The following is a 13,072-nucleotide window of genomic DNA, read 5'->3' as shown; positions in this document are numbered from 1 at the left end:
CTGCTCACACTCACACACTTCTCTGGTTCTCCTGATTTAGCACTGCTCTGCCAACATTGACTGCTAGCGCGTACGAACGTCTCTTTACCTCGTGAGTTCTTTTCTCCACTTTATAACATTTTCTGCCGACTTTCAATCCTGCCTGCCTTATTGCTTTCCCGGCTGCTCGGGTTTCATGGCACCTGTCTGCCTACGTGTCTCTCTCGCAGTACTTCCCGCCAACCTGGACGTCTCTTGCACCCGCTGTTTGCTTTCTCATACTTCTCTGCCTGTGTGCCTGTCTGGCTGCAGTACCGTCTTCTCACTTCCTGCCTGCTCGCTTCTCTGCACCTGGGGACTGAAGCCCTAAATTAAATTGCAAACTGAGTTTGTCATAAAAAGAGTGGAGGCTTTTGAAAAGCGACAGAAGCAGAGAGAAAAGCCTTTGTCTTTTTTGCTGTGTGATAAATTAAGTGGCAGGCTCAGTGCCTTTTTCGCTTTGATCCCCTGCTCACCAATTTTTCTTGACTAATGACAGAACATAGCTCGCATATCATGTCAAATTACAGCACCTGAAACAGAAACTTTGCTGGCATTAATATATTTATCAGAACAAATTGTTGTTGTTGTTTTTTATTCCCATACAAGTTTTTTTCTCTCCCTCCTGTCTCCTCTCATCTATTCACAGAGGCTAGTAGATTAATAACAAAGCGAGCAGGTACTAATTGAGTGGAATTCCAGGTCTCTTGTTAGTTAGCTTGTTAGTGATGAGGACATGCCACATGGCATTTGATGTTGGTGTTTCCACACAAGATGTTACAGGCATTGTGCTGTTTACTGAACTGGGGCCTGATTTCCTTATTAATGCTTGCGCTTCTCTGTCTCCACGTCATTTCGTAGCTATTAAAAACCGCCTTTTATTTCTCTCCAGTTCTCACTGTAACACCGGCTACTTAACACTCAAGTTTATTCAGAGTGAAGCCCCGGGCCTGAGACCTAAGGAGTCGCAGCGATCCTCACTCGCAAACCCCCGGCGTCACTTTCTAAGAATATATGCAGCACGACATGAATTAAAAGGTAAAGGCTACAGGCAAAATGCGTCTGTGTCTTAGGTCCAACCGTGATGGAAAACAAAACGCCTCTGATGTTGATTTAAACAAACCTTTAGAGATCCTTGTAATTACGGCAGCGCAGGCTGTGTGCACATGTGGACTTGGTTAGGCAGCCCGGCTGACCAGTGGCCGTGCTTTTAGCAGGTTCAGAGTTCACAGTTGTCCTGAATTAGCCGCTCCCTTTCAGACGGGACCCCTAGCCCAGCTCCACAAGTGCCCGCCCCATAACGGCCTTTTCTCACAGTTTCACACATAATATTTCACATTTATTGACTATTACAAATTCTAGTAAGCTGGTAGCGGTTCTGTTTTGCAAAGGAAGGCTAGATCTATTGAGACAGTAATTATTAAGGGTGCAAAAGGAAGCCGTGATCTTCTGAAATTAACTTTGAGAATTAAATTACTGATTTATTATTATTATTATTATTATTATTATCTGAACTCATTCATTTAAAAAGAACATATCCAAAAGGAGCAGGAGGAAGCTAAATTATTCTTAGATCCAACCTGTTCTGTTGACTTCCTTTTTTTTAATTTCCTGTTTGCTTCACACATTTTGTTATTTTAATCACATTTATACATGTGCATACAATAAATGACTTAATTTCTACCAGCATATAAATCCACATAAATTAACAAAAATATAAACAGTATGAATCTCAACATTTTTTATACTCCTGAAACATTTAAAGTAGGACTTTAATTTTACTGACATGTTTCTTCTGGATTCTGAATCTGATGGAGAATCTGCAGAGTGACGTAATAATTAGGGTGATGGCAAAGAGGTTTTCCCATCTCACACACTTGGTGCTAATCATCACAAAGGAATCGTCAAAATATTTGTGGAAACCTGGTCAGCAATTATGTATAGAGTTTCATAGCTGTGATCCCACAGCTACCGAGATTTATCCATTGGTTATTGAGAAGGGTATAAATAATTTTCAACATTCCATTTTTTATATAAAATGTAAATGAAAACAACATGAGTTTATTTTTAAAAATAAAATTTCCTTTTAGATGGTTTCTGGATAAGCTCGTCTTATATCAGGTACAACTTCTTGGTTAAATGATATTAATTTTAAATCTCAAACTGTCAGGAGTATTAACACTTCTGGGCTTAACTGTGTGTGTCCTCATTTAGCTATTCTGTGTTGCATATTTAGTAACCGTATGAAAACCACTGGGACTTTTGGGGGTCAAAGCCCAGTACTGATGCGGTGGAGCCTCTTTTGCCAGGTTAGCTGTTGGCTTTAGATGTATGGTGTGAATTAAGTTTTGATTAAGTTGAGGGTTTGGAATATGCTGGCAATGTTTAGGGTTAGCTTAAGTGTTTGGGATATGCATAAATGAAGTAACTAAAATAAACAGAATCCAATACTACGTCCCAATATGGACAGAAATACAAACTTGTGTATGTATAAACATATATAGTTACACACTTGTGGAAGCCTTACTTTAAAACAGTTTAGTCAAACTTGAGCGTCATTTAGGATCTGCAATTCATCCATTCTGCATTTCAACTCCACATCTAGATTAATAGAAGCATTTTTACATTACATCCTCCATCTCTGTGGGAGAACAACTTTGTATATTAGCAGTGTCCATTATTTTATACGTGGTTACTGCTGTTAAAAAGTGAAACTGAGAAGTGAGTTTGAATATTTTCTATTTTAATAATAATTATTATTTAATTTCTATAAACAGTTTTTGACTATGCTTTTTTTCTGCAACTTGTTAGTGTACATAGTTATTTTATAAGTACTGCTTCTCAATTCAAATACAGTTAAACAAGTAGACGGTTTGTTTTAAGTGATTTGCGGTACTGACTGTGCTTTATTTTATTTACTAAAGATATGCTTCTTGATCTTAATATTTTATACATGATGAATAACATATACTGTGTTTTACTTAATTACAGCCAAAGCACCTTTTTATTTTGCACATTTCCGAGTATGTTCATATACAGCAGCTCTTTCTTTTAAACCAGATCAAAAAATACTTTGATCTGTAAGCCTTAAAATTTTGTTACTGTTGGAACTCTACAAATGTTTTTTTTATTTTATTATTTAAATAAAAAATCTTGGACACAAAGCCCTGAGGAACACCAAATGAACTTTAGTAGGAAATGGTGTCAAATGAATCAAAGATTCATTTTACTGTTTTTGCGCTATAGTTATTTAACGTATAACGCGAGGCTTTGAGTTAAAAAGTAAAATAACAATGTGCATATCTGATAATAGTTAAAGGTCAGCCATGCAGATTTTCTAATGCTCTCTTTATTGTGTGAGCAGCACTGTAGAGCTAGGGTAGTCTTTGTTCTCTTGTTTGAATCGTTTTTTTTCCCACAATTATTTTAAAAAAGTGTTGGGAGAAAATAGAGCATTCTTTAAATTTTGCATAATGTGTTTTAGCAGGCCTTTGCATTCCTGAAAACTCGTAAAGTTCAACCAAAAGTTGCAATAGTTTGCTACTTTTTTAATCTTTGTGACACCATGCTTTCAGTAAAATCAGTGTGTTGACAAGCAAGCTGAGAAGAAATACTCAATAAAACAAAAAAGATCAAGGTATTTTTGTTGCTTTTTGTAAGATCCACATCTCCTCTCCCAACTGGAGACTGATAAAGTTATAATTGACTTTTGGTTGGTGAAGTTGTTTACCTTGCTAGTCATTAAAACTATCCAAGAATAGCAAATTAGGAGTCGGTTAATTCTGAAAACAAACAGCGTGTGACTGAATAAGGTTTTTATTTGATTCTGGCAATTGATCTCAAACCAATGACAGATTTTTTTCATGTATTATTCTTTCTGTGCCACACATTCAAGTTGAGGAGCTACAATGCAGCTTATATCTTTATTTTCAGATGCTCCCTCTCTCTCCCTCTTTCTCACACATCACAAACCTAATTCCTTCTATTCTCCTCCTCTCTGCCGCTCGCTGCTTTGCTGACACCGTGTACCCATACAATCCTAGCCCTCGTACATTTGATCATTTGTATTCCCAATCAAGGGAGGTGGGGAGGGGGGATTTACAGCACACACTCCTACTTCCTGTATTTCAAGCCCGCATTTGGAGGTTTACAAATGAGTGAGGGGGTTGAGACTGTGTCTGCCGCGCCTCTCCTGAGATCACCTGGCACACTTAATCAAACATCGCGGCTTTAATTTGGGCGCTCCCTTTCTGGGGAGCAACATCTACATCATCAGCTACTACAGAGCGCAGCAGACGGCAGGCAGCGCTCACATGTAGGTGCACAGATGCACTCAGGCACTCCTACACGCTGTCAACCGGGAACGTTCATCAGCGACTCTCGGGTGGCGCTCAGGAGGAAACTTTTGCCACTATTTGTTTGTCCATCTGATCTTCTCTGCGTTTGTTTCTGTTTAAAACTGAGTACGTCTGATCCATTTAAAGTAAAGTTTCTCATTCGATTCGTTCGGAAAATGTGGCCGCCCAGCTCACATACTTGCTGTACTTTACCAGGAACAGTCCACAGTGTATAATAACAAGCTCCAAACAAAGACTCGGATGTTGTTTTTGTTGGCGAGCCAGTATTTTACCAGCTGCAAATGTCAGAGTCTGCTCATTTGACAATTATTTCCGGGTTGTGATTGTTTTAAATGTAGGCAAACTCGTTCATTTCCCTTCACTGCGACTCCTTGGTTTACTCGTGTGGATTTTAAAAGCTCTTCATTTTCACATATAGCTGCCGATGGTTCACTCCGGATTAGAAGTCAAAAAAAAAAAAAAAGGAGAGAGAAGCAACACCCACTGCGATGGTTATTGAAGCGAGAGATGACATTTAGCTATAGTTAATTATGTATGCAAAACTCTGCCGCTCAGCTGCTATAAGAGGTCAGCTTGACAAAGTAACCCCACACCGGGGAGAAACTCATAGCCCTATTAAAACACACACACACACCCCTACAGCATTTCCTCTTTTCTGCTCTCCCACTCTTCATTTTTTCCTAACAATTACCTGCTTTGCATTAACTCAACAATAGATCAACAATTTCTGTACGTTGTAATTGATCTCATCTTGTTTCTTTTCATTCACGCACATTATTTCCAGTGAAATTATGTTTTAAATGCTTATGCTTAAAACTAAAAATAGATATACTCCATTCCATTATTTTATCTAATAATCCCTTCTACTGTGCAGCTTAACAAATAGGGAAGAGGTTAATTGGGAGATAAAATTATGAAATCTAATATTAATCTTTAGTTTAATGAATGAATCTGTTTCATAGACTTCCGAGTCCCATGCTCTTTGTGTGCATGTATGCATCTGCAGTTGTTAGACTGTGCTGTATGTCTGTTCTCTGTGTCTTTGTTCGGATTTGTGTCTGTGTGTTTTGTGCGTACGCTGTGTGTGTACACTTCAGACTGCAGCACATCAAAAGAAAGTCGGAGATTTTCATAACTATTTTTTTCTTTGTAGTTCTTTAATTGCATCCCCATGGCTTTCTTTCCCTGGACAGAAGCTTAAACAAAACACTCTTTTTGCGAAGAGAAAACTCAACTTTTTATTCCCATTTTTTCCCCTCCAACAACAGACAAATGTCGGGGTCATTATTTGGGGGAGAGGTATGCGATGTATTAAAATTGTTGACTATAATTCTAAATTTATATTCAGGGCCTAGTGAATCTTTTTTTTTCTTTGATTTACTGCTTCTTATATGTATATTGTATGCAATATTGTCAGTCAGGGTTTTATTTTTTTCCTTTTCTCTGGTGATAGTTGAAGTTCATGGTTTATGCAAAAATCTCCATATGTTTCTTTTTTTCTTTTTTAAGCTTTATCAATGCTTTGATTCTGATTTCCTACTTTGATTTTAACAATTATTGACTGCATTTTAGAATAAAAAAAACATCATAAAACTTTGAATAATAAATAGGTTTCTGGGCAGAGCGTCCTCAAGGCTTTAGTTTACAGGACAGCTGTGGTTTGTATAAATAAAGTATATGATTAAAAAAGCTTTATATCAAACCAGACTGAGATGTGACACCAGTACAATCACTTTTACACTTCAGATTCTAATGGACCACCAGAGAAATTGTGAATGTGTGGCAGGTTAAGGCTTTCTGATGCTTTTGCCACTTCTTTTTGTATCTTCAAACATGAAACACTCAAAATTGATTGTTTTTAGGCTTCTGTCAAATTATTTAAGATGATTTGTGTTTTTTCTTTCATGTTTTTATCTGTGAGCTCTGTCTTGCTATGTAGCAAATAGTAAAAAGTGCTACATCTTTAATCTTAGACAGGTAGAATCAACTTAAAACTACTGTATAAATTGTTTTATTAATAAAGGAACACTACAATGATTCTTTTTTCTGAATCCAAAAACTGAAAAATTTCCTTTTTCTCTCTTGCCCTTCACTCATCATTTTTTGCATACAAAATCTCTGTTTTTCAATAAATAGATGTATTTAAAAATAATATTTTAGCAAATATAACTGAAGTAAGTTATATGAAGCTATAATCATTTTGTACACCAAGAAACAATAAATGACACTTCAATTGTCTGGAAGTATTTTTCCATCATAAAAATGATTATCTCTTTTAAAAACTCATATATTTGTCAAAAGCAACCTGCAAATCTTTATATACCATGCAGTAACACAGCTTTATTTATTTGTTCAAGAAACCTGCATATGTTAAAATGCAAAACATGCACAGCAAAATGCCACCAATATTTATAAAATTAGCCTATCACATTTTTGGTAGTGTATCTACCGCTATAGGGGAGTAAACAGTGGGGGTAAACGGGGAAAATGTCAGATTTACAATGGATTTGTGCTAGATTGACTATAAACTGAGTAAAATGAACTCTGAATAGTTGACGTTGGGTATAGAATAAATGTAGCTCTAACTTTTAGACAAACCAGATGTTGCTTGAAAAGGACTTCAACTTTTCTAAGAGTTAAAGTGACACTAAGTTTTCTTACTGGAATTTAATCAAGCATCATATCAATGACAAGGATGGAAGCACATTTATCTGCTTGTTTGTTTTAACAACAGAACTAATATTAAGTCTTCTTATTGTTGCAACTCGCATTTGTTCTTGCGTTGCACAATCCACAAGTCAGGCTCTGCAAGGCAAGGGGAGTCCATCCAGCTCACTCTTTATGGTCCACAAAACCTTACAATAAACATCTGGAGGAACGGTTTGGTCACTCAATCGTGTCGGAGCTAAAACTTTTTATTAACTGGAGAAGAAGTTTCCTTGAATAAGATTCAGAACCCAAATGAATGGCAGAACTTTGGAATAGTCGCTACACCTCTATGATGGATTTTGCATAAATGTAAACCCATTTATAGAAGAGGTAAGATTTAGAAGCAGAAACCACATGGAGACAGTTACCTTATAAAGATTTAGTTAAAAATAAAAAGCTAAATAATAATAATAAAACAGACTTTTTTGCACCTACATTTCTCCTACTACCAGAAACAGGAATGTTACAAACCAGCCTTACCAAACTCTGATAAATAGACATTAGCAGCTCAATAGTGAAGGAAAAAAAATGTTTGCAACAAAAGAATACTTCTTAAGCAGTATACTTTTTTTGTCTTTTACAATAAATATCTTGTGATATATCTAATATGAATAACTGTGAAATTATAAGATTTTATGAAGTTTCTGAATCTGAATGTATTTTTATGAACCAGTCCAACTTTTTGTTGCATTGGAACTAAAACCTGAGAAATCTAAAGAAAAATGCATTTCTAGTCAAAACTAATCATTCAATTTCTTTAGGTGATTTCAAAGCAAATATATCTACTTAATTAATCCTGTGTTAATCCTATTGTATAGTTGTAATTATTGTAGAAATTAGCTTTTAAAATGTAATGCAGCTTGTTTTATACAGACACACATGTGATAAGCGGTGACGCTTGATGAATGGCGGTGTGTATGCGAGTGCAGCAAGGCCCTCCATGCGCGCCGACATTCTCGGCCCTTCGCACTCTGCTGTCACCTATGGAGGTATCATCCCTTACAGTCAGACAGGGATCATGATTGCACCTGCTAATTATCATCTCCAGCTGGAGAGTTAAATGGAGATCTGTTCTATGTCTGACCTTTGACCCCGTGCTCTTTATATGACGCACTTCAAACCCTGTTTGGGGCTGTCTGGGCCGGGCCTTAATGAGGCACCATGTCTGCCCTCTGTGGGCTGCGCGCCTCGGATGCCCCGCTTTCATCCCCGACTATCTTCCCTTGATGTAAATTGAAAAGATCACAGCTATGGGGAGAAGACCTGTACTGGAAAGGCCTCTCTGCATAGATTATGAATATCATAACTCAACAGTTTTTTTTTCTTTTCCCCTTTCCCTCAGCCACCCACTCCCCTCTCTTCTGCTGCCACCCCTTCCCTGTACAATGCTATAGTTCTAATTGGACCCAATGGGGGAGTCTCTGCCTTTGATCTCATCACCGCCACTGTGACTTTACACTAAAAAATGTCACTGCCAAATAGGGTTATCACCTGTAGAGCCTGGCCTTCCTCTGATGCCTGTACACGTCTCGTTAGCTTCACTCAAACTGTAGAAGTTAATTAGTTTGACAGAGCCATTACCGCGGAGGCATACCTGATGATTGTGGCGTAGGCACCACATTCAAGATCCAATTACTAAATACACGTTTATTTCTTTTTTCTTTTTTTTTTTTTTCGGGAATCTGAGCGAGAACGGGTCGCGAGGTTTGATTTCTATTAGTAAAAACGAGGTTTGCACTCGTGTGGCGCAACTAAAAGCGTTTGATTTGAGAGATGTAGCAATTTATCTGAACATTAGGAATATTTTTTGCCCCAGTCTTTTATTCTTCTTAATTTTAAACTCGTTGCTCTTTTGCGCATTTTTGTGTTATTGAGAAGTAAAAATCAGATTGTGCCCCAGCCTCATTAAAAAGTGTTTGCTCACCCTTTCAGAGCCGCAGTACGGGACTCTGCAGGGTAAACTCGGCTATCCCGTCTGCTCTGACAGTCTTCTGGGTACGCCTCCCCCTCATAGACTGACGACGTGTTCGCTTTGATTCCTCCCCACAAAAAGAAGACAGTTTAATGATTTGCAAAAATAAAAAAATAATAATAAAAATGTGTGATAAGCACATAAACATGAAATATTAATCCCACAAAGGGCTTTACATGAACATAAAAGCATTTAGTAGAATGAGTGAATATGGAGATGACACTTGTTAATTTAACCATGGTAAACTTTCTGTTTGATGCCTGGAAGCATTTTGTGATGGCAGCGTGGGGACGCTGTGGAGAGTGGGGAAAGCCCAGGGGAGTGGAATCAACACTGTTCGTTTTGTCTTTGTCCCAGTTTAAGATCGACATCTTGCTTTCTTCCTGTCTTTCTTTTGTCTCTTAGCATCTCAGTTCTTTCCTCCATGTGTGATCTGCTCAGACTTCCCAGTTCCAGTGATATTGATCTCACCTGTGATTGAAATTAGACGGGGGCCCGGATGAAATTGTCACTGTATTATATCCTTTAGTAAAAATACTACATTTTACAGTAATAAAAGATTTATGCCATGATCTATGGTTAACCAGAAAAGCAACAATTAATAGTAGTGCTGCTAAAAATAATCCAAAATATTGGTAGTTATGGGGTTGGTAACACTGTTGCCTTGCAGAAAAATGGTTCTGGTGTCTAATGGGGTCTTTCAGCATAGAGCTTGCATGTTCTCCCTCTGTGGATTCTCTCTAGGTACTCCAGCTTCCTCCCACAGTCCAAAAACATGACATTGCCCTTAAAGCTGGGTTATGTAGGTTTTACATGCATACATCTCAGGTTTTGCATATTTGTTAAAACTATCACGATGTTGTGACAGTATAATATGAAACAGATGATCTGTGGGGAAAAAATCGAGCTCTTCTGCCTTCTCCCAATGCTCCCAGTACTAACTGCAGAAATACACCATTGGGTCAGAAACAACCAATCAGAGCCAAGAGAAGGATCTTAGCGCTGTCAATCATGCTTGTGTACAAATAATGCAACTGAGCAATAAAATATAAGCCATTACACTTAGAATTTAATTTTTGTATTTACCTAACAAAAATATTTCTTATAAAAATAACAGACAACCCTATTTAAAAAAACCTCCAAGTTTGAGGTTTTTAAAATGGATATAGTACACAAGAGTGCTGTAAGTTATTTGATTAGAGCAGTAGATTTCATTTGTCATCTGATTTATCTATTATTATGCAAGTGCTGTTTATTGATGGGTTCATAAAAGAATACAAATAAAACTTATGTTTCTGTATTTTACCAGCTGATCGCAAATCAGATCCAGTCGACAGAAATTGAACTGATTCTGATTCCCGATTTAGTTTCATATCTTTACCCATAACTTTTAAAAACGTTGCTATATCTTGACACACATGCCTGATTTAAAAAGACAAAATGAAAATGTTTGTTTAATGCATTTTTCTCATAAGAAAATTAGAGAAAAAATCAGCAATAAAACACTCACAGCAGCGACACACCAGAACACACACACACACACGTCACAACGTGGTGTTGCATTGTTTTAAACAGTGACTGAGTTGGATTGCTCAAATTTACAATGCAGTGTTAAATGGAGGAACCAGACTGCTAAATCTAAATGTTAATTTACTCTTTTTCTGGTTTCACACAGCAGCACTGCATGCAAATTTGAATCAAAAGAGTTTTTATTTGTTACCTTAAACATTGTTTTCTTGCATATAAAATTCTAAGTTATTTTAACACAATATTACATATTGCAGAAGTGGAATTGAAGCTTCAACTCTTCGTTTCCTTCTGTGCGTCAGCTTACAATTGATTTTTTTTTCCGAGTAATGTAGAAGAGAAACATGCTTTAGTGTGAAGCTGGTGCAACCCACACAGAGACAGTGACAGTCCCTCGCTACATGACATCACTACCGTATCTCTGCCTCCTCCTCGCACTTCCACAACACAGTCAGACCACTGCTGAGCAGGTGAGGAGAGCCTCTTGACAACTTCCTTCCCAGACTCCCCAGGGCCCGGTGGCCAGGGTGAATCTTTTGTCATCCTGAAACAAGCTCAGGCCTGCTGCTCCTCCACTCTCGCCTGGAGTCCTGGAGACAGAGCCAGGAGAGGGGGGAAATAATTAAAGACGTTTTATGTCAAGAATCCCTTTCTAGAGGGAGTCTGAGAGAGCCAAGAGGGGAGGGGAGAACAGCAGGTCTGGATGGAAGGACCAGGAGACTTGAGACATGGAGGCAGAAATGAAAGGAGGGAAGGTGGTGGCGGGGGAAGAAGGGGGGCTGAAGGAGGAAGTGCAAAGATACAACTTTCTATTTCCTCTCTTCTTTACCTTCTCTTCCAACTCCCCCTCCCTCCTGCCCCAATGCGCTGCTCAATTAGCAAAGCAGCAGGTGCTCCCAGCAGCACAGCAGATAAGCTTGAAGGAAAGGCTTTCATTCTTTTCTATCCCTTTTTTTGAGATGACCTGCAAATGTGATACTTCACACCCAGAATAGGCTAGCTGTTTCCTCCACCAATTTCAGAGGTGATAATTTAACTTTTACCCTTCCATGTCTCCCTCCCCTCTCTTCCTGATCCCTGTCTTTATCATTTCCAACTCTTTCCCATCCTCGATGTTTTCCACCAGGTGTCCATTCTGAAGGGCAAGCTGAAGAAGCAGTCCACGGCAACAGGAAGTGGCGTGGCCGGGGCCTTCCTGAGAGCGCAGGCCGCTCTGTTTGGATCGTACAGAGATGCGCTGAGATATAAACCTGTAAGCTCCTTCATCGTTATTTACTAACAGTTATTGAAGAGTTTTTCCCCTCAGTTTTATTTTTTTATTCAGTGTATTTATCGAACATGAAACTCTGTAAATATTATTGTAACCTCTGTAAAAAGTTAGTGTTTTTTGCAAAATCATCAACACTTCATTCACTCAATAATGAATATGAAATCATGAATGAAATTTGTAGAAAGATGTATTAACTTACCCCCCATACACATAAAAAGAAAAATAGCTGTTCAGCTCAGAAGACTGTAGCAGACATATTTCAATGGGGTGGCATCAACTAACTCTCTCGCTCTTTGGTTACCTAGCAACAACCTGTGAAGTACTTTGTGCAGCAACAGTTTCAGGTTTCGCCACAGTTCCTCAAAATCGCTTAAAAATAAAAATAAAAAAAGCAGCGTGGATTAACAGGAGAAGATGAGAGCAGTGTGAGTAAATTGTGGATAAAACAGGAAAGGTCACACCACCAGTGTGACAGTATTTCAGCTATTTAAAACACACACAAAAACTAATCAATGATTATTGATGTCGACTGATATGAAACACATTTTCAGTCATATCGTCCAGCCCTAATCTCTGTATTTGCAGATTTTAGCTATTTACAAGCAGCTGTGTCCATAACCCCTATGAATTCCAGGGATCCAATCATTCCTGATATTTCGGATGTACAAGTGGCCTCAAACTAAATGAAACATAAGCATAGTTTGACTCACCTTTAAAAGCTGTTACACTTTTAAGACTGTCTCAAAAAATAAAACATCAAGCACATAATATGAATTCATATTCACAAGCTGAAGCATTTTGTGAATAGAGCTGATTTTCTCTTGGTGATGTACAGGACATGGTACAGTCTTATCTGAAGTGAAGTGAGTCGAACTTCACTTGCGTCTGTTAAGGCTGTGGCAGTTTTGACTCAGGGTAAGAGGTGTGTTTTCAGATGGAGAGCAGAGCTAAGGTGGGCTTGTCTGAAGCAGTGAAATGTCAGAGGAGCTGGAAGGAGTCAGGACGTTCCCTTTGAAGATCCCTTTTAGCCACCTTTGGTGTTTAACTCTCCTTTACTAAGCCCCCCTAACATTTCTTTTCTAGATCTTCTCTACTTATCAAGTCAGAGCAGAGCAAACTACACCATGTCCTGTTTGTCAAATAGCGAAGCCTTTGTTCCTTAGTCTTTGAGATTAATTGGACTTTGTGGACTCCCGGAGTCAAGATGCTACATTATTG

General features: G+C 38.2%; 1 protein-coding gene across 2 annotated transcripts in view; it reads left to right on the top strand.

The window, feature by feature from the left end:
* Nucleotides 1–13,072, top strand: part of dennd1b (DENN/MADD domain containing 1B) — a 141,296-nt gene that overhangs the window by 88,001 nt on the left and 40,223 nt on the right. For both annotated transcript variants that reach the window (XM_028027618.1, XM_028027619.1), the window contains one exon: nucleotides 11,711–11,836. In XM_028027618.1, coding sequence (XP_027883419.1) covers nucleotides 11,711–11,836 — 126 coding nt within the window. The remainder of the gene's footprint in view (nucleotides 1–11,710; nucleotides 11,837–13,072) is intronic.

Source organism: Xiphophorus couchianus, chromosome 9, assembly GCF_001444195.1.
Source record: "Xiphophorus couchianus chromosome 9, X_couchianus-1.0, whole genome shotgun sequence".
Taxonomy (NCBI): Eukaryota; Metazoa; Chordata; class Actinopteri; order Cyprinodontiformes; family Poeciliidae; genus Xiphophorus; species Xiphophorus couchianus.
Note: the sequence above shows the minus strand (reverse complement) of the source record. Positions and strands in the feature narration are given on the sequence as shown.